Here is a 24,465-nt window from a genome sequence, read left to right on the forward strand (position 1 = left end):
ACATTTCCACAAAGACTAAAATCCAACTCTTCCGGACTTTGATCCTGCCCATTCTTCTTTACGGATCGGAAACATGGATTTGTCTCAAGTTAGATTTGAACAAACTTGAGGTATTCCAAATGCGATGCCTGCGGCAGATCTTGGGCATCTCTCTTCGCGACCGCATCACTAATGATACCATCCGCGCCAGATGCCAACAGCAACCAACCATTGCCGACCAAATCCAGAAGCGAAGGCTCAGATGGTTTGGCCACGTATGTAGAATGGGCACGAACAGAATACCATCCACACTCCTTTGGAGACAACGACCCACCCAATGGAGCATCCAACGGACCGCGCCTAGGAAAACGTGGGCCAAGCAAGTGGAAGATGACTTGAAGAGCCGACGTCTCGACCTTAACCAGGCCAGGACTGAAGCCACGGATCGTAAGGTATGGAAGAACATCACAGAGCAAGTCCGAAACCCTGCGGCACCTACAGCAGCATACTGGTTGCGTGGCCAACCGCCTCCCCCAGCTGCCAGCTAAGGACTAAAGAAGAAGAAGAAGAATAACTGTATGACAGAAGGTATATTCCCAAAAATATGGAAACAAGCTGTGTTAAGGTTAATCCTGAAAAACCCTGAAAAACTCCCCACTGATCCCAAATCATATAGACCAATAGCCCTACTCCCTGTACTAGGGAAAATATACGAAAGATTAATATACAGCAGATTAGCTCAATATTACACAGAAGCAGGCTTGCATTCCAACAATCAGTATGGTTTTAAGCAGTGCAATTCTATGGAGGATGCCATGCACCACCTACTGACAGCAGTTAAAAACACAGAGGAGAAATATATGCTGGCAATCTCCATTGACTTTGCTGGGGCATTTGATTCACTGTGGTGGCCTAGTGTCCTTAGGAGACTTCGCCAGGCAAATGCCCCACAAAACCTCTATAAGGTAATAAACAGCTACCTTACAGACAGAAGTGTCTCAGTACGCACAAGGTTCCAGGAATTGACACGCCCTGTGAATAAAGGCTGCCCGCAGGGATCAATCCTTGGCCCTTTCTTTTGGAACATTGTTCTGGATGAATTTCTGGCCTTGGATCTGGGCCCCGTGGAAAGCCTGGCCTTTGCAGATGACATGATTTTCCTTGTAAAAGGCAACTCACGAGTGGTTGTAGAGCAAAGATCAAATGCCGCTCTCTTGCAGCTGCAGGAATGGGCACAAATGCACATGCTCAAAATATCGCCTGAAAAAACCAAACAAATACTTCTAAAAGGTAATTTGGACATAAGAAGACGTCCACAAATCAAAATTAACACAATCACTATAAAAATGGTAACAGAACTAAAATATCTTGGAGTGGTCTTTGATTCAAAATTAACTTTTTACCCCCATTTGATCTACTTGGCGAAGAAAGTGCGAAATTATGCAGGTATGATTGCCAGGATCAGTCGAGCAGACTGGGGACTCAAAAGAAAGACCTTGGCAATCATATACCGTGCAATGTTCCTACCTGTTATCACCTATGGAGCCGGTGCGTGGTTCATCCGCTCGGCCATAGTAAGAAATAGGAATAAATTAGAATCGATACAAAGGACAATACTACTCACTATTACCAGAGCATGTCGCACAGTAAGCACACCTGCACTACAGTTGCTGGCCGGAACTCTCCCACTTTACCTGGAAGTAGCCAAAAGAGGCTTATATTATAGATTTAAAAAGGGCATACCCACAGAATTTCTGGGGATAGCCCTTGATACAACCAATACCTTCAATGATGAAAGAAAAAGAATAGCCACAAAGCTCCACGAGCTATGGCAAACAAAGTGGGAGCAGGAAACCAGAGGTCTGGTCACCAAACGGTTTCTGCCACTGGTGTCAATGGTCAGCCCAAAGCCATCTAAGTGGTATGCCCCTGGACTTTTTACATCATTTATATTGACAGGGCACGGCTCCCTAAAGGCGAAACTAACCTCCTTAGGCCTGACCGATGACCCAAACTGCACCTGTGGCGAAAGTGAAGACTGGGCACACATTCTCTATGAATGTATAATATATGACATCCCCAGAACAGAGCTAATAGCACAGATTGGTCCCCTTCCCAGGGGAGAAGAACATCTCTTCATCATAGAGGAGCAAAATTATAAAGCTTTTACATCTTTCACACAGAAAGTTTTCGAAATGCGCAGAGCAATGCAAAGAATGGCAATTCAGCCCCCCAGCAATTAAACAATAATCAATAGTAAAATTGCCCAAGTTTCCCACCACGCCCAGATGATGACTTAAAAACTGTTAGGGTAGCAGAATTCTGCACCCTGACAGAAACTTGACATAACAAAACTCCCCATGACTACCATGCCATGTGTAGGAACCTGGGGCCCCAAACCAGTGTAGGGGAGGGGGATGGGAATGCATGCAGAGAAAGTGAATGGGAATGAGCAGAAGAGCAAATGTAATTGGCCAAAAGAATACAAAGTTAAAAATAACTTACATTACTTTATATATATTGTACCAACAAACATTTACAAACCACATAAACACTATCACTGCATTCTCCCCTCGCCTGCAAAAAAAAAAAAAAAAAAACCTTGCAGCTAGGCCTGCACCACAACTGCAGAATAACAGTAAGTTGCGGTGCCCAGAGAATGCAGTGCAGAAAGAAAGAGTCGAATAAATGAGATGAGAGCTAGAAGAATGAATAAAAGTGCAAGCGTGGGAGAAAAGAACACAAACCACAAATGCTAAGTTAAGTACACACTAACGCTGGTTTTAATTAGTATTTAAATTTACGCTACCCATCATTGCATCCCCTCCTGGTGTGTGAGAAAAAGATGAATGTGTTGAGTGAAATAATAAAAAAAATAAAATAAAATAAAATAAATAAATAAAAAAAAAAAAATATATATATATATATATATATATATATATATAAAAAAAAAATTATAAAATAAGAAAAAAGTATAAAAAAAAAAAAAAAATAATTATAAAATAAGAAAAATGTATAAAAAAAAAAAAAAAAAAAATTATAAAATAAGAAAAAAGTATAAAAAAAAAAAAAAAAAAGAATGCAAGTAGAGTGAGAATGCACATTACGAATGAAGTAAATGTGTGTGTCCCCCCCCCTTCACCTGGTAGGTTCCCCACTGCCAGCTAACATATCCCACCCCCAGAGCGGGATGGGCAGCTGGACCTTCATACCGGATTCGACACTCCTTGGACATGACACCGACGAAGACATTCTGCGGCTTTGCTGCCAACACGCCATTGGCGATCCGAACTGGGTACTCTAACCTGGTTCCCTTTAAAACCCCATCCCCAGGCAGGGAATGGAGGAGACGGATCTCTGTCTCCTCTCCTCCCTGCCTACCCCCCATATTTCGCCTGGTGGGGCTCGTCTCCACTGACCTCTTCGGGGATGCCTACTCTATCCGTCCCTATTCTTCTATCTGTTTCCTCCCCAGTCTTCAATCTCCCCCCCCTCTCTCTCTCACTAAATCGACCTAGTACACCCCTTAACAATGCCGCCAAATTATAACCAACGTCTAAATTCTACCGGTTTTGTGCAAATCTCTAAGATATCTAACACTATCAGCTTTTATCTAGCGTTACATGTCTAAATTTAATAACATCAAAATTTTGCCCGACCTATTTGGCCTTTAACACATCTCTTTAGTGTTCAACCCTAACCAGCGATTTCCTAACAGCAATCCCATTAAGCATTAATGTCAAATGCATAAAATTTTTTTTTTTTTTTTTTTTAAATAGGCCCTAGCCACTGAAATCCCAGGAAACTAGGTGGCAGGACCTGCCAGAGCAAATTGTTGTGATACTGGATACACCCGGCTAGCCTCCACGTGGCAGGGTATGGGCAACGTCGGGCCCCACTAGGGGCCTGGCGGCCAATTAGCCGGATAAACAATGGGCACAACATATCACACTGCACAGACACGACCCACACACTTTCAAGTCTCTGGCTTGACAGTGTACTGTCCTCGATACAGTGAAACACACGCGGAGATGGGAGAAATCCCAGGTGCCGTCTGACACGAACATACCTTATACCTTATACCTTGTCAGTGTAGTACCACAGAGTTGATACGTTGCTCTGGGGTTGCTGTTTCCCATATGTAGTACTTTACATTTGTCAATGTTAAACTTAATTTTGCCACCTCTCAGCCCATCTGCTCAACCTTTCCAGATCCTCTTGCAGTAGCATATTGTCAGGAGTGTCCTTGACAACCCTGCCAACCTTCGTATTGTCTGAAAACTTGGACATTAAGCTTGATATACCATCATCAATATCATTTATAAATACAGAAGACAATAATGGACCCAATACTGAAACCTGAGGGTCTCCACTAATAACATTAGTCCACGATGAGCAGTGTCCATTGATTGCCACTCTCTGTCTTCTCCCTCTCAACCATCCCTTTATCCATAGCAGCAATTTGCCTCCAATGCCACACTGCTCCAATTTGTGCAGCAGTCTTCCACGTGCAACAGTATCAAAAGGCTTTCTAAGATCCAAGTATATAATATCAAAGTTATTCCCTGCATCCAGTTCTTTTGTGACTGCATCATAGCATTAGCATTAGTAGAGGCATTTGATGCAAGAAAGCAAGCTTATGCAGCATCAGCCAAAAAAAAAAAAACAATAAAAAATAAATAAAAAAAAAAAAGAAACCACTTCCACTTAACCCCTCTGTTCGTTCAAAATACCTGTCCAGCTGAGCCTTAAATTTATTTAGGCTATCAACTTCCACGACAAGGGATGGAAGTCTGTTCCACCAACCAACCACTCACTGGCTAAAGGCAAATTTCAGCACGTCTATCCTACATCTGTCTTTCCTGAATTTGAATTTATGCCCTCTCGGGTGATTATTCTGAGCGAGAGGAAGAATCCCATCAGCATTGAGCATGCTCAAACCATTCAATGCTTTATACACCTCTATCAGATCACCTCGCCGGTGCCTAGTCTCCAGACACTGTAATTTGCAAAACTTAAGCCTTTCTTCGTAAGAGCACCCCTTTGTTCCATTCACTAATCTTGTTGCCCTTCTCTGTACTCGTTCCAGCAGCTCTACATCCTTCTTGAAATGAGGTCTCCAGACCTGCATACAGTACTCTAGGTGTGGCCTGACAATTGCCTTATACAAGGGAATAATCACCTCCTTATCCCTGCTAGAAAAATTCCTGTATATCATTGACAATACACCATGAGCTACTCTTGCAGCCCATCTGCACTGTCAGAGAACTTCATATCTGCCTGCACAACCACCCCCAGATCCCTTTCATTCTCTACCACTGTCAGTGTAGTACCACAGAATTGATACATTGCTCTGGGTTTGCTGTTTCCCATGTGTAGTACTTTACATTTGTCATGTTAAACTTCATTTGCCATCTCTCAGCCCATCTGCTCAACTTTTCCAGATCCTGTTGCAGCAGCATAATATCCAATCAAATTGTTCAGGCAAGACTTCCCCTTAACAAAACCATGCTGTGTCTGAGCTATAACTGAAGCCTTGTCTAGATGATCCTGCTGTGCTTCTTTAACCAGTGCCTCCATTAATTTTCCAGGTACAGAAGTTAAACTAACAGGTATATAATTACTTTTGTCGCCCTTTGAGCCTCCTTTGTGAATTGGGGTTTGCACATCTCTAGTCCATGGGTACTTCCCCTGAGTCCAAGGAAGCTCTCATAATTATGGCTAAGGGTTTGCTTACTTCCTTTGCTGCCTCCTTTAATATAACTGGATAGATCCCATTCACCCCAGGTGCCTTTCTTGTATTTATCTTCAACAATTTCTCCTGAACTTTACTCCCAGTTATTTCAAGATTCTGTAGCTTACTGCTAGAGTTGAATACGCCTCTGGCATTCCCCTCGCTGAACAACTCCTCATGTGTGAATGTCGATGCAAAATATTCATTCAGTTTGTTAGTTACCTGAGCAGGATCATCAACAGTTGACCCATCGATATCAAGTGGACCAATCTGATTCATCCCCTTCCTTCTACAGTTTACATAAGAAAAGAACTCTTTGATGTTTTTCTTTGCATCCCTTGCCAAAGATTTCTCGTAATCTGCCTTCGCCTGCCTAACCTCCTTTGTACCTTGGTTACAGATCAACTTGTATCTATCATAGGCTTCTGTGTCACGTGTTAATTTGTATGTATCCCATGCATTTTTCTTTTCTGCCATACGTCTCATTAGTTCATCTGACATCCATTTAGGCCTAAACCTTGAAAAATATATCTTAGTTGGTATGTAAAGCCTAGTAGCTTCCAAGATAAGTTCTTTGAATGCTTCCCATTTTGAATTTGCTGTTGGTAACATCATCAGTTTGTCCCACTGTAAAGAATTTAAATACTGTCTCAGTTCATCATAGACGCCTTTACGAAAGCAATAACCCTTCCCTTTACCCCTAATGGTAGTTACCTCTTTGAGTAAATCCCACTTCAGCACACTGTGATCACTGCCACCTAGTGGTTCAGTTACCTGCAGATTCTTAATGCATGAAGAATCAATACTGATAATCAAATCAAGAGTATTACTCCCTCTAGTTTCCTCCCGAACATGCTGATGTAGAAAACAATCATCCAATAAATCCACAAAAGCCTTGCTAGTGTGTGAGTGACCAGCCCCCAAATTCCAGTCAATATATGGGAAATTAAAATCCTCCATTATAAGACTCTCTGATTTACTGGTCCACTATTTCCCCGTACAGTTTCTTATTATACTTATCAGAGTCATTAGGCCTATAGCACACCCTACTCTCAATTTTGATCTCCCAATGCTTATGTCACACCACACTGACTCGACACTGCACTGTCCAGCAATGTCGACTGGCTTCACTTCTTTGGATTTTATGTATTTCTTAACTAATAACATAACCCCCTCCTCCCTTCCTACCCTGTCTATCCTTTCTGTAGACATTGTACTCCCCAAATTCCAGTTCTGCATTCCTTATATCTGTGTGACACCACATCTCTGAAATCGCCACAATATCTGCCTTTGATGTTTTGAGCAATACCTCAAATTCATCAAATTTATTTACTAAACTCCTAGCATTGGTGTACATGTGCATGTATACACAAGTATACATGCACCTGTTCTTTTTCTTAGCTACCCTAACACAACCTATGTGTTCATTTGTACCCCAATGATTCCCAGCAGTCTCTGAAATATCCTGCATCTTATTTTCCAGTCTGCGGCTCATTCCAATAGAAGCAGTGCAAGAATCACTTTCACCTCTGCCAGTGGCTACTGTTAATCTATTAGTCCTTGTATCCCCCCAATCTAGCAGTTTTCCAACCCACCTAACACTGCCTCGATAGCATCAGCAAACATTCTTGAACCCTTTTTATTTAAGTGTATCCCATCCATGTAGAAGCAGTCCCTCCTGTTAACAAGTACAGACCAGGCTGAAAAAAAATTGAGCCTACCCCTTGAGCCTTGCACAATCCTTCCAGGGCTGAATTGATCGACAGGGCTCTCATCATATACTCCCTCCTATCGTGTCTGGGCAGAATTGCAGACACTTTAAAATTCAACCCTAATTCACGGCTTTTTTTTCAACAGTGACCTGTACTTGTTAATGCCGGTCTCCTACTCTTAATATCATTAGTGCCAACGTGTACAACTATATCACCTTTTGTGCCCTTAAAAGATGATATCCGCTGTACAACATCATCAACCTTTGCCCCTAGCAGACATACCCTGGTCCTGTTCCACCTATCCTTTTTACGAAGCATGTTTCTTATTTCCCTGACAATAGTCACCAACAACTACTACTAGTTCCTTTGGGACCAGTGCATTCTGCCTTGGGGGCTGCCTCTGTGTTGTGTGATGACCAAGTGCAAGCTCTGGCATTGGGGGTGGGCAGCTGAGAGCTTGATGGGCCCCTCACTCTTAATTCTTTGAGGGCATCCACCCTGTCCTTCAAGCTCTCATATAGGCCCATAACAATGCTGAGTTGTTGCCTGATTTCCTTACCCTCCTTGCATCGCGCGCGCACACACAAAGACATCTCCCATGGCAGTATCATGTCCCGTACCTGACTGCTCCACAAACATCAAGCAAGTAGTGCATTTTAATAGGCTGTGATTCAGAGGGCAACTGCCCCCTCAGTTGTCCCCTGAGCCACAGCACTCCCATTAGCTTGAGCCCTTTGCTTTGCTGCTCTGATCAGAGTCATGATTTCGATTTAATTTCAATAAAATTTCAATTTCAGTACAAAATTAAAACCCGAAACTTATATCTCAACACAGTTATAACGCTATATTTATGTTTCAGTATCGAGTGTTATCTACGAAATCCCTTTATATAACTTCCATATCAAGTTAAGTATTAATTATTTATTTTTACTAATTATTTGTAATGTAACCCAAGTCGTTATATGTATAGTGAAAAGTACAATTTAATTGACAATGAAGTTCAACGAGATTAATTATCTGATGAATTTACAATATTATGTACTATACTATACTATATTAAGCTTATGCTACCTATTATCGCGCAACAATGGCGGCAATTACGAACGGTAAACACGTGGATTTGATACCCTTTCCGATACTAAGTAATACCTACAAAATCTCTATCTAAGTTACTTTAATCTAAGTATCGTAAATAAGAATATAAAACTACTCTAGAAAATAAGTGAATATGCCAATTTAAGCTAATAAAACAGAAAATAAATCAGAAAAAACTTCTCTGTTCCAGGAGCGGCAAAAATTTATGTTCTCACAGGCTACCCTTGTCCTCAACTCAACAGTGTAAGGCAATGAATTCTTTATAATTATATTTGATACAATAAATGAAACTTCATTCGCTAACATTATTAGCTATTAATTAATTAATTAGCTAACATTATTACTATTAGCCTGACCTAAATTTAAAATATTTTTCTGTCTTTCAAGTTTCTTTTTTTCTTCTTGAAGTTTAGCTTTTCTAATATCACTAAATTTGGGAAAAGCTTCATGAAATCCTATAGCATGTTTAGTAATGTCTTTCACAATTCGACTTCTGATAGCCAGCCAAACACACCGACATAATAATAAGAAAATAACACCAGTTACACTATTATTATCTATACAGTCTGTCCTCCTATAGCACGATAGTTGCGTTCCTAGAAACCTTCGTGCAATGCAAAATCGTGCAATATAAACAGGCCCTATGGGAAAAATTGGGTTAGGTGCCGACCACCCAAGATTGAACACACCTTTGGAACCAAAACATTACCAAACACAATAAATAATCGGGTAATTTTAATCGTTAGAAAATACTTACGTATTTTATAACGATTAAAATACGTAATAAAAATAATATTATATCATAATAAAGTATTTTTAGTATTTTTTAATACTAAAAAAGTATTTTTTACGGATAAAATACATATTTTATTCGTAAAAAATTTATTATATTAAATAAAATAGTCGTAATAAAATACTTACGTATTTTATAATACATAATATAAATTATAATACGTAAGTCGTAATAAAATATTGCTAATGCTTTTGCTTCTATCGTAAGCAAACTTGCTTTTTGTTTGATTTTCTATCCAAACAGATGACAGTCGTTCCATCTCTTCCAATTCTTTGTGTCTTAATCTAATGGATTTTACTTACACTGAGTTGTTCCTGCTATGAAAGTTGTTTTTATTTTCTCTGCATTCTTTGTAATTCTCCGCGTTGCCTCATTTAGGTCTGTAGCACGTGCAATATCACATGGTCTTTCATTTCGCTCAAAGCGTTTCACAATTTCATATTTTTTCTCTATCGACAGAAGCGGACTGGCCATAAGCCTTACGGGGGAAACCACGGTGGGCTGGAGGCCGGTGTGATTTTAGCCATAAACCGTAGTATGAGGCCACTACAAATTTTCCCGGGTAAGAATTTTTGACCCAGTCCGCCTCTGTTTATCGATATTGCTTCTTTTTTTCCTCTCTGAATCTGCAGTGTCTTAGCCAGGACGCTTCCTTTTCACACCTTTTAAGTATTTTACTCATTTTTAGGGAATAAAGCACAATTACAAACGATAATTGTAATTATCGTTTTTTATTTCTGTGTATCAAGCGTGCACAATTAGCACGCTTGATACACAGAAACAAAGCTGCGCGCGTGTAGCAACTGAATAAACAAACCGTAAAGGCCGAGATACACTATTAACACCTCACATTTTACTAAAGCACATTTCTGGGGGTTACTACCATAAAACAATAAAAACAATTTCCAGTTTCGTTTCTGCTAGTGGAATCTGTTATAAACTGGTAGTAAACTCCATCTAATTGCATTTGCGATTATATCGATAGCTGGAATTGTGTTGGTTTTTACGTTATTATGGTGAAATGTGTTTCCCCTTCACTGATATAAAACACATAAATACATTTTCAGAATCTTCTTCGTTCCTATCGTGTTGCGTTCAGTTGGGGTGATTCCGCATTCGACTGCCGTTTCTTGTAAACACAAAGGCGAATCGTGTATAAGCGAATTCGGTTCGTGTTATATAAGATAACGTTCCCCTATTTATAAATCGTGTATGATCGAATTCGTGTAATGCAAACACGTGTTATACGAGGACCGACTGTATTACCAAATAATCATATTCCCAAGAGGACTGAAATGCATACTTTTTAATTTTTTGTTTCTTTGCATTTGAAACGTGTAGGCCTAAATCACACAACTGTGAAGTTAGTGTTAATGCATCATTTTTTTTTCTCATCATGTTTGTTTCGGTTTCTTTTTACAAACTTATTCATTTTGAAAGGGTTTAGTAACTTTAGTTAAATCTGTTAAAAGAAAATACATTTAAGCATTGTGAGGCAATATCCTCCATCTGTAGCAACACTACGGCAACAAAGATCATACACTTAACAAAGCATTTTGTAAATATTTCCAAGAGAAACATCAATAACAGTTCACATTCTGTACAGTGGGACCAACTGATGATGTTACCAACAGCAAATTCTAAGTGGGAAGCATTCAAGGAATTAATAGTGGAAGCTACTAAACGTTTCATACCTATTAAGAAATATTGTTCAAGAAATATTGTAAGAAATATTGTTCAAGATTTAAGCCTAAATTGTTGTCGAATGAACTAATGAGACTCATGGCAGAGAATAAAAATTCATGGGATGCATATAAATTATCAGCCGACACAGAAGCCTATTGTAGATATAAGCTAGTCTGTCATCAAGTCAAAAACGAGGTTAGGCAAGCGAAGGCAGATTACGAGAAATCTTTGGCAAAGGATGCTAAGAAAAACAGCAAGGATTTCTTTACTTATATAAATTCTAAAAGCAAGGGGATGAATCTGATTGGTCCACTTGATATCGACGGTTCGACTGTTGATGATCCTGCTCAGACAGCAAACAAACTGAATGAGTATTTTGCATCTACATTCACACATGAGGAATTATTAAGGTTTGAAAATGCATCAAGGTTATCAAATTGTAACAAGGTACTTAATGATTTTGTAATAACTGAGAACAAAGTGAAGGAGAAATTGTTGAAGTTAAACATTATAGAAAGGCACCTGGGATGAATGGGATCTATCCAGTTATATTAAAGAAGGTGGCAAAGGAAGTAAGCAAACTGTTAGCCATTATTATGAGAGCATCCTTGGATTCAGGAGAGGTCCCCACGGACTAGAGATGTGCAAATGTATGCCCAATTCACTAAGGGGGGGGGGATCGAAGGGTGACACGAGTAATTACAGACAAGTTAGTTTAACTTCTGTTCCGGGTAAAATAATGGAGTCACTGGTTAAAGATGCATTGCAGGATCATCTAGACAAGACTGCAGCAATAATTCACACACACCATGGGTTTGTTAAGGGGAAAGTCTTGTCTGACAAATTTGATTGGTTATTATGATGTGGTTACAAAGGAACAGGATGCAAAAAATAATTTTAATATCATATATTTGGATTTCAGGAAAGCTTTTGACACTGTTGCACATGGAAGACTACTGCACAAATTGGAGCAGAATGGTATTAAGGGTAAGCTGCTACAATCGAAAAAAGAACGGTTGAGTGGGAGAAGACAGGGGGGTAATCAATGTAATTAATGGGTACTGCTCTTCGTGGACTAATGTTATTAGTGGAGTCCCACAGGTTTCGGTGTTGGGTCCACTGTTCTTTTGTATATTTATCAATGATATTGATGAAGGAATATCAGGCTTAGTATCAAAGTTTGCAGATGATACAAAGGTTCGAAGTGTTGTTAATGACAGTAATGGCAGTGTGTTACTGCAACAGGATTTAGAAAATTTGAGCAGATGGGCTGAGAAGTGGCAACTGAAATTTAACATTGACAAATGCAAAGTACTGCATGTGGGTAGAAGTAACCACAGAGAAACGTACCAACTGTGTGGTACCACACTAAAGGTGGTAGAAAATTAAAAAGACCTGGGAGTAATTGTGCAGGCAGATATGAAGTTTTCTGAGCAATGCAGACAGGCTGCCAGGGCAGGTCATGGGGTTTTGTCAATGATATACAGGAATTTTGCTAACAGAGAAAAGGAGGTGATTGTCCCTCTGTATAAGGCAATGGTCAGGCCACGCCTTGAGTACTGCGTGCAGGTCTGGAGGCCTCATTTTAGGAAGGATGTAGATATGCTTGAGCGTGTACAGAGATGGGTAACAAGATTGGTGAGGGGAATGAAGGGATTCTCTTACCAGGAGAGGCTTAAGTTCTGCAAATTGCAGCAGCTGGAGACTAGGCACCTGTGAGGTGATGTACTTGAGATGTATAAGGCCTTGAATGGGTTGAGCACACTGATTTCTGATGGGATTCTTCCACTTTTTCAGATTATGAATGTAAGGGAGCATAAATTGAAATTGAGGGAGGACACATGTAGAATAGATGTGCGGCAATTTGCCTTTAGCCAGCGGGTGGTTAATTGCTGGAACAAACATCCATCTGTCATTGTGGAAGTTGATAGGTTAAATAAATTTAAGGAGGACTTGGACAAATATTTAGAGGGGGTTGTTTTGTAATTTTTTTTTCTTTTTTTTTTTTTTTTGGCTGATGCTGCATAAGCTCATATACTTGCTTTCTTGCATCACATGCCACTACTACTACTACATCATACATCATCAATGAAGTGGAGGCAAAACAACTTATAAAGCTGTTTTCGGGTTCTTTCCAAGAAAGTTGGAGTATCTCTTGCAGAAAATTACATTTTTTATTATTATGAGCCTATCACGTAGGCTTAATTAATAAGCACATTTGTTAATTTCATAGAATTTGAGGCATCAGTTGAAAAACAGGATTTTTTAGCAAAGATTGGCATGGATTTTTGTAGGATATCCATAAATTTGAGAAATAGAAAGCACCATTTTTAAATGCAAAAATTTATAAAATTTTTAGCTTAAGTGGAAGTGCCTGCGAGCACCCATTTTAGGATCGGACGCGAGCAAAATTTATTTTTTAAAGAGCATAATGGTGCTTGCGAGCACCAGGTTAAGAACCCCTGATTTAAGCCTTGGTTTTCCAATAAATATGCTAAGGCTTTTGCTGTTCAAGAGAAGAATGTTTCATATCGTAATTGGCTTGTTTCAAATCTCCAGGTTCATTTTCTGTTTACACCAAAGATAGCAACAATTGTAAAGAAGTTATTAATTAGTCAAAACTAGATTTCAAACAGGCTAAGAGCAAAAAACTTGCTTCTTGTCCAAATGGTAGCCAAGCATTTTTCTTCCAATCCATGTACTGATAACCTTGGTAAACCACCTACCATCAGTACACTCCCTGCAACGACTCCTGTGGTCTTCTGTCAAAAAGGTGTCAGAAGGATTTAGACAAATTTTGATGCTAAGAAAGCTCCAGGTTCTGATGGTATTTCTCCACTTGTTCTCAAAACCTGTGCTCCTGAACTTACTCCTGTTCTTTGTTACCTTTTTACACTTTCTTATTCCAAAGGTGTTTTTCCTTCTGCTTGGAAATTTGCTCATATCCAGTCAGTTCCTAATACGGGTGACAAATCCCTCCAATACAATTATTGTCCCATTGCAATTACTTCTACACTTTCTAAAGTAATGGATAAATCAATTAGTAGTAGTAGTGGTGGTGGCATGTGATGCAAGAAAGCATGTGTTTGAGCTTATGCAGCATCAGCCAAAAAAAAAAAAAAAAAAATCACACCATTCCCTCCAAATGCCTGTCCAGTTCCTCCTTAAATTTATTCAACCTATCAACTTCCACAACAACAGATGGAAGTTCGTTCCAGCAATTAATCATACGCTGGCTAAAGGCAAATTTCTGCACATCTATTCTATATCTGTCTTTTCTTAATTTGAATTTATGCCCCCTTATGTTTGTAATCTGAACAAGTGGAAGAATCCACTTGAAGAAGACCAGGGTATGTCTGCCAGGGGCAAAGGTTGATGACGTAGAGCGAATATCATCTTTTAAGGGCACAAAAGGTGATATAATTGTACACGTTGGCACTAATAATATTAAGAGTAGGAGACCGGCAGAATTACTTAACGAGTACAGGTCACTGTTGAACAAAAGCCGAGAATTAGGGTTGAATTTGAAAGTGTCTGCAATTCTGCCCATACACGATAGGAGGGAGTATATGATGAGAGCCTCGTCGATCAATTCGGCCCTGGAAAGATTGTGCAAGGCTCAAGGGGTAGAATTTTTTTCAGCCTGGACTGTACTTGTTAACAGGAGAGATTGCTTCTACAGGGATAGGGTACACTTAAATAGAAAGGGTGCAAGAATATTTGCTGATGCTATCGAGGCAGTGTTAGGTGGGTCGGAAAACTGCTAGCTTGGGGGGAGACAAAGACCAATAGATTGACAGTAGCTAGCCACTGGCAGAGGTGAAAGAGATTCTTGCACTGCTTCTATTAGAATGAGCAGAAGCCTGAAAAACAAGATGCATGGTATTTCAGAGACTGCTGGGAGCCACTGCGGTACAAGTAAACACATGGGTTGTGTTAGGGTAGCTAAGAATAGAAACAGGTGCAGGTATACTTGCGTGTACACCAATGCTAGGAGTTTAGTAAATAAATTTGATGAATTTGAGGTATTGCTCAAAACATCAAAGGCAGATATTGTTGGGATATCAGAGACGTGGTGTCACACAGATATAAGGGATGCAGAACTGCAATTTGGGGGGTACAACGTCTACAGAAAGGATAGACAGGATAGGAAGGGGGGAGGGGTTATGCTATTAGTTAAGAAACACATAAAAACCAAGGAAGTGAAGCCAGTCGACATCGCTGGACAGTGCAGTGTGGAGTCAGTTTGGTGTGACAAACATTGGGAGATCAAAATTGAGAGTAGGAGTGTGCTATAGGCCTAATGACTCTGATGAGTATAATAAGGAACTGTACAGGGAAATAGAGTGGGCCAGTAAATCAGTGTGTCTTATAATGGGAGATTTTAATTTCCTAGATATTGACTGGAATTTGGGGGCTGGTTACTCACACACTAGCAGGGCTTTTGTGGATTTATTGGATGATTGTTTTCTACATCAGCATGTTCGGGAGGCAACTAGAGGGAGTAATACTCTTGATTTGATTATCAGCAGTGATTCTTCATGCATTAAGAATCTGCAGATAAATGAACTACTAGGTGGCAGTGATCACAGTGTGCTGAAGTGGGATTTACTCAAAGAGGTAACTACCATTAGGGGTAAAGGGAAGGGTTATTGCTTCCGTAAAGGCGACTATGATGGACTGAGACAGTATTTAAATTCTATACAGTGGGACCAACTGATGATGTTACCAACAGCAAATTCAAAATGGGAAGCATTCAAAGAACTTATCTTGGAAGCTACTAGGCTTTACATACCAACTAAGAAATATTGTTCAAGGTTTAGGCCAAAATGGATGTCAGATGAACTAATGAGGCATATGGCAGAGAAGAAAAATGCATGGGATACATACAAATTAACACATGACACAGAAGCCTATGATAGATACAAGTTGATATGCAACCAAGTTACAAAGGAGGTTAGGCAGGCGAAGGCAGATTACAAGAAATCCTTGGCAAGGGATGCAAAGAAAAACAGCAAAGAGTTCTTTACTTACGTAAACACTAGAAGGAAGGGGATGAATCAGATTGGTCCACTTGATATTGATGGGTCAACTGTTGATGATCCTGCTCAGGTAGCTAACAAACTAAATGAATATTTTGCATCGACATTCACACATGAGGAGTTATTCAGCGAGGGGAATGCCAGAGGTGTATTCAACTCTAGCAGAAAGCTACAGAATCTTGAAATAACTGGGAGTAAAGTGGAGGAGAAACTGTTGAAGATAAACACAAGAAAGGCACCCGGGGTGGATGGGATCTATCCAGTTATATTAAAGGAGGCAGCAAAGGAAGTAAGCTAACCCTTAGCCATAATTATGAGAGCTTCCTTGGACTCAGGGGAGGTACCCATAGACTGGAAATGTGCAAATGTGACCCCAATTCACAAAGGAGGATCAAAGGCTGACACAAGTAATTATAGACCTGTGAGCTTAACTTCTGTTCCAGGAAAATTAATGGAGGCATTGGTTAAAGAAGCACTGCAGGATCATTTAGACAAGACTTCAGTTATAGCTCAGACACAGCATGGTTTTGTTAAGGGGAAGTCTTGCCTGACCAATTTGATTGGATACTATGATACAGTCACAAAAGAACTGGATGCAGGGAATAACTTTGATATTATATACTTGGATCTTAGAAAGGCTTTTGATACTGTTGCACATGGAAGACTGCTACACAAATTGGAGCAGTGTGACATTGGAGGCAAATTGCTGCTATGGATAAAGGGGTAGTTGAGGGGGAGAAGACAGAGAGTGGTAATCAATGGACACTGCTCATCATGGACTGATGTTATTAGTGGAGTCCCTCAGGGCTCAGTGTTGGGTCCATTATTGTTTTCTGTATTTATAAATGATATTGATGATGGTATATCGGGCTTAATGTCCAAGTTTGCAGATGATACAAAGGTTGGCAGGGTTGTCAAGGACACTACTGACACTATACTGCTGCAGCAGGATCTGGAAAGGTTGAGCAGATGGGCTGACAGGTGGCAAATGAAGTTTAACATTGACAAATGTAAAGTACTACACATGGGAAACAGCAACCCCAGAGCAACGTATCAACTCTGTGGTACTACACTGACAGTGGTAGAGAATGAAAGGGACTTGGGGGTGGTTGTGCAGGCAGATATGAAGTTCTCTGAGCAGTGCAGACGGGCTGCAAGAGTAGCTCATGGAGTACTGTCAATGATATACAGGAATTTTTCCAGCAGGGATAAGGAGGTGATTATTCCATTGTATAAGGCGATGGTCAGGCCACACCTAGAGTACTGTATACAGGTCTGGAGGCCTCATTTCAAGAAGGATGTAGAGCTGCTGGAACCAGTACAGAGAAGGGCAACAAGATTAGTGAATGGAACAAAGGGGTGCTCTTACGAAGAAAGGCTTAAGTTTTGCAAATTACAGTGTCTGGAGACTAGGCACCAGCGAGGTGATCTGATAGAGGTGTATAAAGCCTTGAATGGTTTGAGCATGCTCAATGCTGATGGGATTCATCCTCTAGCTCAGAAAAATCACCTGAGAGGGCATAAATTCAAATTGAGTTAAGACAGATGTAGGATAGACGTGCGGCAATTTGCCTTTAGCCAGCGGGTGGTTGGTTGGTGGAACAGACTTCCATCTCTTGTGGTGGAGGTTGATAGCCTAAATAAGTTTAAGGCTCAGCTGGACAGGTATTTTGAACGAACAGAGGGGTGAAGTGGAAGTGGGTTTTTTTTTTTTTTTTTTGGCTGATGCTGCATAAGCTTGCTTTCTTGCATCAAATGCCTCTATTAATGCTAATGCTAATCCAATCACAATTCACCATGCTCAACTCATTCAAGGCATTATACACCTCAATCAGATCACCACGCAGGTGCCTAGTCTCCAGCCACTGCAATTTGCAGAATTTAAGCCTCTCTTGGTAAGAGGATCTCTTCATTCCCCTCACCAATCTTGTTGCCCTTCTCTGTACACACTCAAGTAAATCTACATCCTTCCTAAAATGAGGCCTCCAGACTTTCCTAAAATGACGCCTTGAGTACTGCGTACTCAAGGCATGGCCTGACCATTGCTTATACAGAGGGACAATCACCTCATTTTCCCTGTTAGCAAAATTCCTCTTTAGCATTGACAAAACCCCATGACCTGCCCTGGCAGCCTGTCTGCATTGCTCAGAAAACTACATATCTGCCTGCACAATTACTCCCAGATCTTTTTCATTTTCTACCACCTTAAGTGTAGTACCACACAGTTGGTACGTTTCTCTGGGGTTACTTCTACCCATATGCAGCACTTTGCATTTGTCAAGGTTAAACTTTGGTTGCCACTTCTTAGCCCATTCGCCCAAATTATCTAGATCCTGTTGCAGTAGCACACTGCCATTACTGTCATTAACAACCCTGCCAACCTTTCTATCATCTGCAAACTTAGACATTAAGCCTGATATACCTTCATCAATATCATTGACAAATATACAAAACAACAGTGGACCCAACACCGAACCCTGTGGGACTCCACTAATAACATTAGTCCACGAAGAGTAGCACCAATTAATTACCACCCTCTGTCTTCTCTGACTCAACCATCCTTTTATCCATTGTAGCAACTTACCCTTAATACCATTCTGCTCCAATTTGTACAATAGTCTTCCATGCGCAACAGTGTCAAAAGCTTTCCTGAAATCCAAATATATGATATCAAAATTATTTTTTGCATCCAGTTCCTTTGTAACCACATCATAATATCCTATCAAATTTTTCAGACAAAACTTTCCCTTAAGAAACCCATGCTGTGTCTGAATTATTGCTGCAGTCTTGTCTAGTGATCCTGCAATGCATCTTTAACCAGTGACTCCATTATTTTACCTGGAACAGAAGTTAAACTAACTGGTCTGTAATTACTCGTGTCACCCTTCGATCCCCCTTTGTGAATTGGGGATATATTTGCACATCTCCAGTCCGTGGGGATCTCCCGAGTCCAAAGATGCTCTCATAATTATGGCTAAAGGTTTGCTTAGTTGCTCTGCGGCCTACTTTAATATAACTGGATAGATCCCATCCACCCCAGGTGCTTTTCTTACGTGTTTAACTTCAACAATTTCTCCTCCACTTTGCTGTCAGTTATTACAAAATCATTAAGTATCCTGCTACAATTTGATAACCTTCTGCCCATCTTCAAACCTCAGTAATTCCTGATGTGTGAATGTAGATGCAAAATACTCATTCAGTTTGTTCGCTATCTGAGCAGGTTCATCAACAATCGACCATCGATATCAAGTGGACCAATCAGATTCATCCCCTTCCTTTTAGAATTTATATAAGTAAAGAAATCCTTGCTGTTTTTCTTAGCATCTTTTGCCAAGGATTTCTTGTAATCTGCCTTTGCCTGCCTAACCTCCTTTGTGACATGATTACAGACTAGCTTATATCTGCCTAGGCTTCTGAGTCGCTTGATAATTTATATGCATCCCATGCATTTTTTTTTTCCCTGTTACGAGTCTCATTAGTTCATTAGATAACCATTTAGGTCAAAACTTGAACAATATTTCTTAATATGTATGAAACTTTTAGTAGCATCCACGATTAATTCCTTGAATGCTTCCCACTTAGAATTTAATGTTGGTAACATTGTCAGTTTGCCCCACTGTACAGAATTTAAAAACTTTCTGAGACCACTGTACTCACCTTTACGGAAGCAAAAACCCTTTCCTTTACCCCTGATGGTAATTATATCTTTAAGTAATCCCACATCAGTACACTGTGATCACTGCCACCTAGTGGTTCCTTTATATGCAAATTCTTGATACACGAATGATCACTGCTGATAACCAGATCAAGAGTATTACTCTCTCTGGTTGCCTCTCGAACATGCTGCTGCAGAAAACAATCATCCAATAAATCCACAAAAGTCTGACTAATGTGTGAGTGACCAACCCACAAGTTCCAGTCAATATCTGGGAAGTTAAAATCCTTCATTATAAGACATTCTGATTTAATGGCCCACTATTTGTCTGTATAACTGTTCATTGTACTCATTCGAGTCATTAGGCCTATAACACACTCCTACTGTTATTTTTGCTTTCGCAGTGCTTATGTCACACCAAACTGACTCAACAGTGCACTGTTCATCTATATCAACTGGGTGCACTTCTTTTGATTTTATGTTTTTCTTAATTAACAGCATAACACCTCCTCCTCCCTTTCTATCCTGTCTATCCTTTCTGTACACATTGTACTCCCCAAATTCCAGTTCTGCATCCTTATATCTGTGTGACATCACGTCTCTGCTATCCCAACAATATCCCATGCATTTTTCAATATCCCATGCACTTTGATATCTTGGCCAACACTTCAAATTCATCAAATTTATTTACTATACTTCTAGCATTGGTATACATGCTCCTATTCCTATTCACCCTAACACATCCCATATACCCACCTATTTCAGGATGACTGCCATCCGTCCCTGAAACCCCCAACACCCCTCGCTCCAGGTCGCTACTTATTCTAATAGAAGTTGTGCAAGAATCACCTTCACCTCTGCCTATGGCTACTGTTAAACTATTAGTCCTTTTATCCCCCCCCGAAGCTATCAGTTTTCCAACCCACCTAACACTGCCTCGATAGCATCAGCAAATATTCTTGCACCCTTTCTATTTAAGTGTATCCCATCCCTGTAGAAGCAGTCTCTCCTGTTAACAAGTACAATTAACTGTCATCTACTAAATTATCTAGAAATCTCCCATCTGATCAATGCTCACCAGTGTGAATTCTGTCACTGTCATTCCATTAGTGATATTCCGGCTTTTGTTACCCATCTATGGACAAATTCAATGGAAACGTTTGGTGAAACTCAAGCAGTTGCTCTTGACATTTCAAAGGCTTTTTACAGTGTTTGGCATAAAGGTCTTCTAAATAATTTTCCATCCTATGGTTTGCAACTGTTTTTGATAATTGGGTATTCAGTTTTCTCTCTGACTGCTGACTGTGTGTGATGGTAGATGGCTTTCTGTCTTCTAACTTATCCACTAATGCTAGTATTCCCCAAAATTCAGTTCTTTCTTCCACACTTTCTCTTGTATATTAATGACCTTCTTCCATTGGCCAGAAATCCTATCTATAGTTTTACTGATTATAGCACATTGCATTTCACATTTCCCGTTTGAGAAACTTTGAGAAGCTGCAGAAACAGCTTCAATTGCTCAAATATCCGTACAATTTCTTAAATGCTGATCTCTAGTTAATTCTACACTGAGGCAAAGATAATTTAGTTGATTTCATTCCCTCTAAAACTCAGTCCTGTCTTATATCTTGCAAAAAGAATTCTGCTCCTATTCTGTGACACTCCAATTACTAGGCAAGATCATATATCTCTTTTGGGGTTACCCTGACTTCTAATCTCTCCTGGCATAAACACATTACAAATATTTCTTCCTCTGCATCTAAAAAATTGGGTTTTCTCTTTCACTCTTGCCATCTTCCAAACAGCTGTACTCTGTACAAATTGAAAATCCACCTATCATCAAATATTATTCCCAATCTGGGGTGGTGCCCACAAAACTTCTCTCATCCACTCTCTATCTCATAGACATTCCATTTCTGCTGTGTGTATTTTCTATAGATCTTCCAAAGCAATCCAAACACATGTTGCAACAGTCAACATCCTTTTACTGTCCAATATCATATTCGCAGAACCAACTTTTCTTCTTTCTCATTTCTTCATTCAACTTCCGTTTCTGAACTATCTGCAGAAGTTCAAGTCTAATGTCAACAAGGATCTTTTATCTTTTTAAGCTTCAATCTATAAACTATAGGTTCTAAAACACCTTGTGTTTGGGGTCTTTGTAAAAAAAAAAAAAGAGAGAGAGAGAGATGAGGTTCAACGTTAAGCCTATCACAGAAATAGAAGGTAAATCAGAAAGATGAATTGTGTTTTTATTCAACATATTCACTCGCTTTCCATATCAAACCTGTAAGAATCTATTAAGAAATATTCTATAAATATAAATGAAACTTACACTGATTGGGAAATAATTTACTCCATACATATCTAGATCCTGTGCAATTTTTAAGTACTCCATTTCTGCTTCATCCCTATTAAATAAAACACATTATAAATTAATATTACTTCATTTATGAATTCTTAATTCAAAAACTTATTCTGAAATTAAGTTATTCACATCATGAATTGGAATGAATTATACTTTAAGTTCTTTGCTTTGTTTATTCATTTATGTCCTCCACACCCCCCTTTCTGTACGTTTGCATAATATTGGCTATTCAAACTTTTTACATTTCACAACTTGGTTGACTACATTACATGCAACAATTTGTCCAATAAGTGGTAATAAAAATAGTGCATTAAACACTGCCTAAGTAGCAAATGCTGCTTGACAATGCGAAGTTTTAGAGATCTTCAAGTACCGTGTTAATAGACTAGTAAAGGACAGCGAATGCTTAGAAAGCGGTACTCACCTTGAATTAATCTGCGATGGCTTACTTAGGCAGCGTGGTTAATATTTAGGTTGAATTGTTAAGTTGAATAAAGTTAAAAGGGGGGGAAGTAGGTAAGTGTCGACTAAGTTAAAATAGGCGCAAGGAAACAGAAGCGTACACATCCAATCCTTGGTTGTCATTGAAGTAAAGAAGCAAAAAAATAATTGAAAACTAAATAGGTGAATATGGTGAAGCCAATAGTCGTTACGGGAACTTTCATTGGTTAAAACGTCTTCAGTTCGCAATGTGTGGAGAGTGAACGCGCATGGTATTTAAGAAATAAATTATACTCTCGTGATGCCTTTTTTGACATATGGAAACTTTTATCGCGAGAGGTTCCAAATTGGGGAAAGATTGAAGGGGAGTTTGGAATTTAGAATTTTAAGGTTTGAGTAGTGCCGGTACCATTCAATAGCTAGGGCTTCATATTGAAGTATTCTATAGCTGGATTTTAGTTTAAATGGAAATGGCAGAGTCAATGAGGGGGGATGTGGTTGTGGGTCTGGGCATGAATTGTAAGTTCTGTAACAGATTGGTTAGACATGAGACTATGGAAATGATAGTATGCACAGGTGTTCGATGTTTTTGATGAGCCAAACTTGGTAGTGGTATTTCCGATGTAACATGTATTACAGTTTGGTTGACAATTATTAATGAGGTATATTATATTATTGAGGTCATTTGTAGGATATTTGTGTGTGCCTTTATAGGAGCTGAAGAAGGATCCTAATTTGTTGTAGGTGGAAAAAACAAGAGAGATATCAGTGTCGTTAAATAGACGGCGGAACTGTCCTACGAGTTCATTGTGATAAGGGAGGACTGTGCGGATGTTTGTTTTATTGTTGTCTTTGGTTGGATTGTTAAATTTAATTTTATTTTTAGCAATGGAGATTGTTTTAAAATAAGTTGATGGGCATAACCTCCGGATATAAATTTGTCGATGAGATACTGAATTTCATTGTGAAGGTCGGTTCCATTGCTGTATGAAACAACTGGTCTTAAAGGATGGTCGGTTTTGTGTAACTTGATGGTCCCAAATGTACGGAAGAAGATTCCGATTTGCTGTAGTGTGGAAGTCCACACTGCAGCAAATCAGCTTTCACTAATTTATCCTCCTTTCTGGTCAAAATTATAACCCCTTTTACTAAATTTTTCACATTCAAGATCAATAACACCAATCAAGCTTTTCAAAAAATCAATAATATTACAATATCCAATACAGACATCTTAGCTTCCTATGACGTCACTTCTCTCTAAACTAATGTCCACATCCCATTTACTTTACAAACCTTATGCAAGTTTTTACTGGGATATCAGAGACGTGCTGTCACACAGATATAAGGAATGCAGAACTGGAATTTGGGGAATACAATGCGTATAGAAAGGATAGACAGGACAGGAGGGGATATGCTATTAGTTAAGAAACACATAAAGTCCAAGGAAGTGAAGCCAGTCGACATCGATGGACAGGGCAGTGTCGAGTCAGTTTGGTGTGACATAAGCATAGGGAAATCAAAATTGAGAGTAGGAGTGTGCTATAGGCCTAATGACTCTGATGAGTATAATAAGATATTGTACAGGGAAATAGAGTGGGCCAGTAAATCAGAGAGTCTTATAATGGGGGATTTTAATTTCCCAGATATTGACTGGAATTTGGGGGTTGGTCACTCGTACACTAGCAAGGCTTTTGTGGATTTATTGGATGATTGTTTTCTACATCGGCATGTTCGTGAGGCAACAAGAGGGAGCAATACACTTGATCTGATTATCAGTAGTGATTCTTCATGCATTAAGAATCTGCAGATAAATGAATCACTAGGTGGCAGTGATCACAGTGTGTTGAAGTGGGATTTACTCAAGGAGGTAACTACCATCAGAGGTAAAGGGAAGGGTTTTTGTTTTCGTAAAGGCGACTATGATGGTCTGAGACAGTATTTAAATTCTATACAGTGGGAC

General features: G+C 39.5%; 1 protein-coding gene across 2 annotated transcripts in view; it reads right to left on the reverse strand.

Moving 5' to 3' along the window:
- Mer (ezrin/radixin/moesin family protein merlin) overlaps window positions 1-24,465 on the reverse strand; it is a 514,590-nt gene that overhangs the window by 430,262 nt on the left and 59,863 nt on the right. For both annotated transcript variants that reach the window (XM_090373044.1, XM_090373043.1), the window contains one exon: window positions 22,032-22,107. In XM_090373044.1, coding sequence (XP_090229170.1) covers window positions 22,032-22,107 — 76 coding nt within the window. The remainder of the gene's footprint in view (window positions 1-22,031; window positions 22,108-24,465) is intronic.

Source organism: Mastigoproctus giganteus, chromosome 5 (genome assembly GCF_048544385.1).
Source record: "Mastigoproctus giganteus isolate SK-2022 chromosome 5, ASM4854438v1, whole genome shotgun sequence".
NCBI lineage: Eukaryota > Metazoa > Arthropoda > Arachnida > Uropygi > Thelyphonidae > Mastigoproctus > Mastigoproctus giganteus.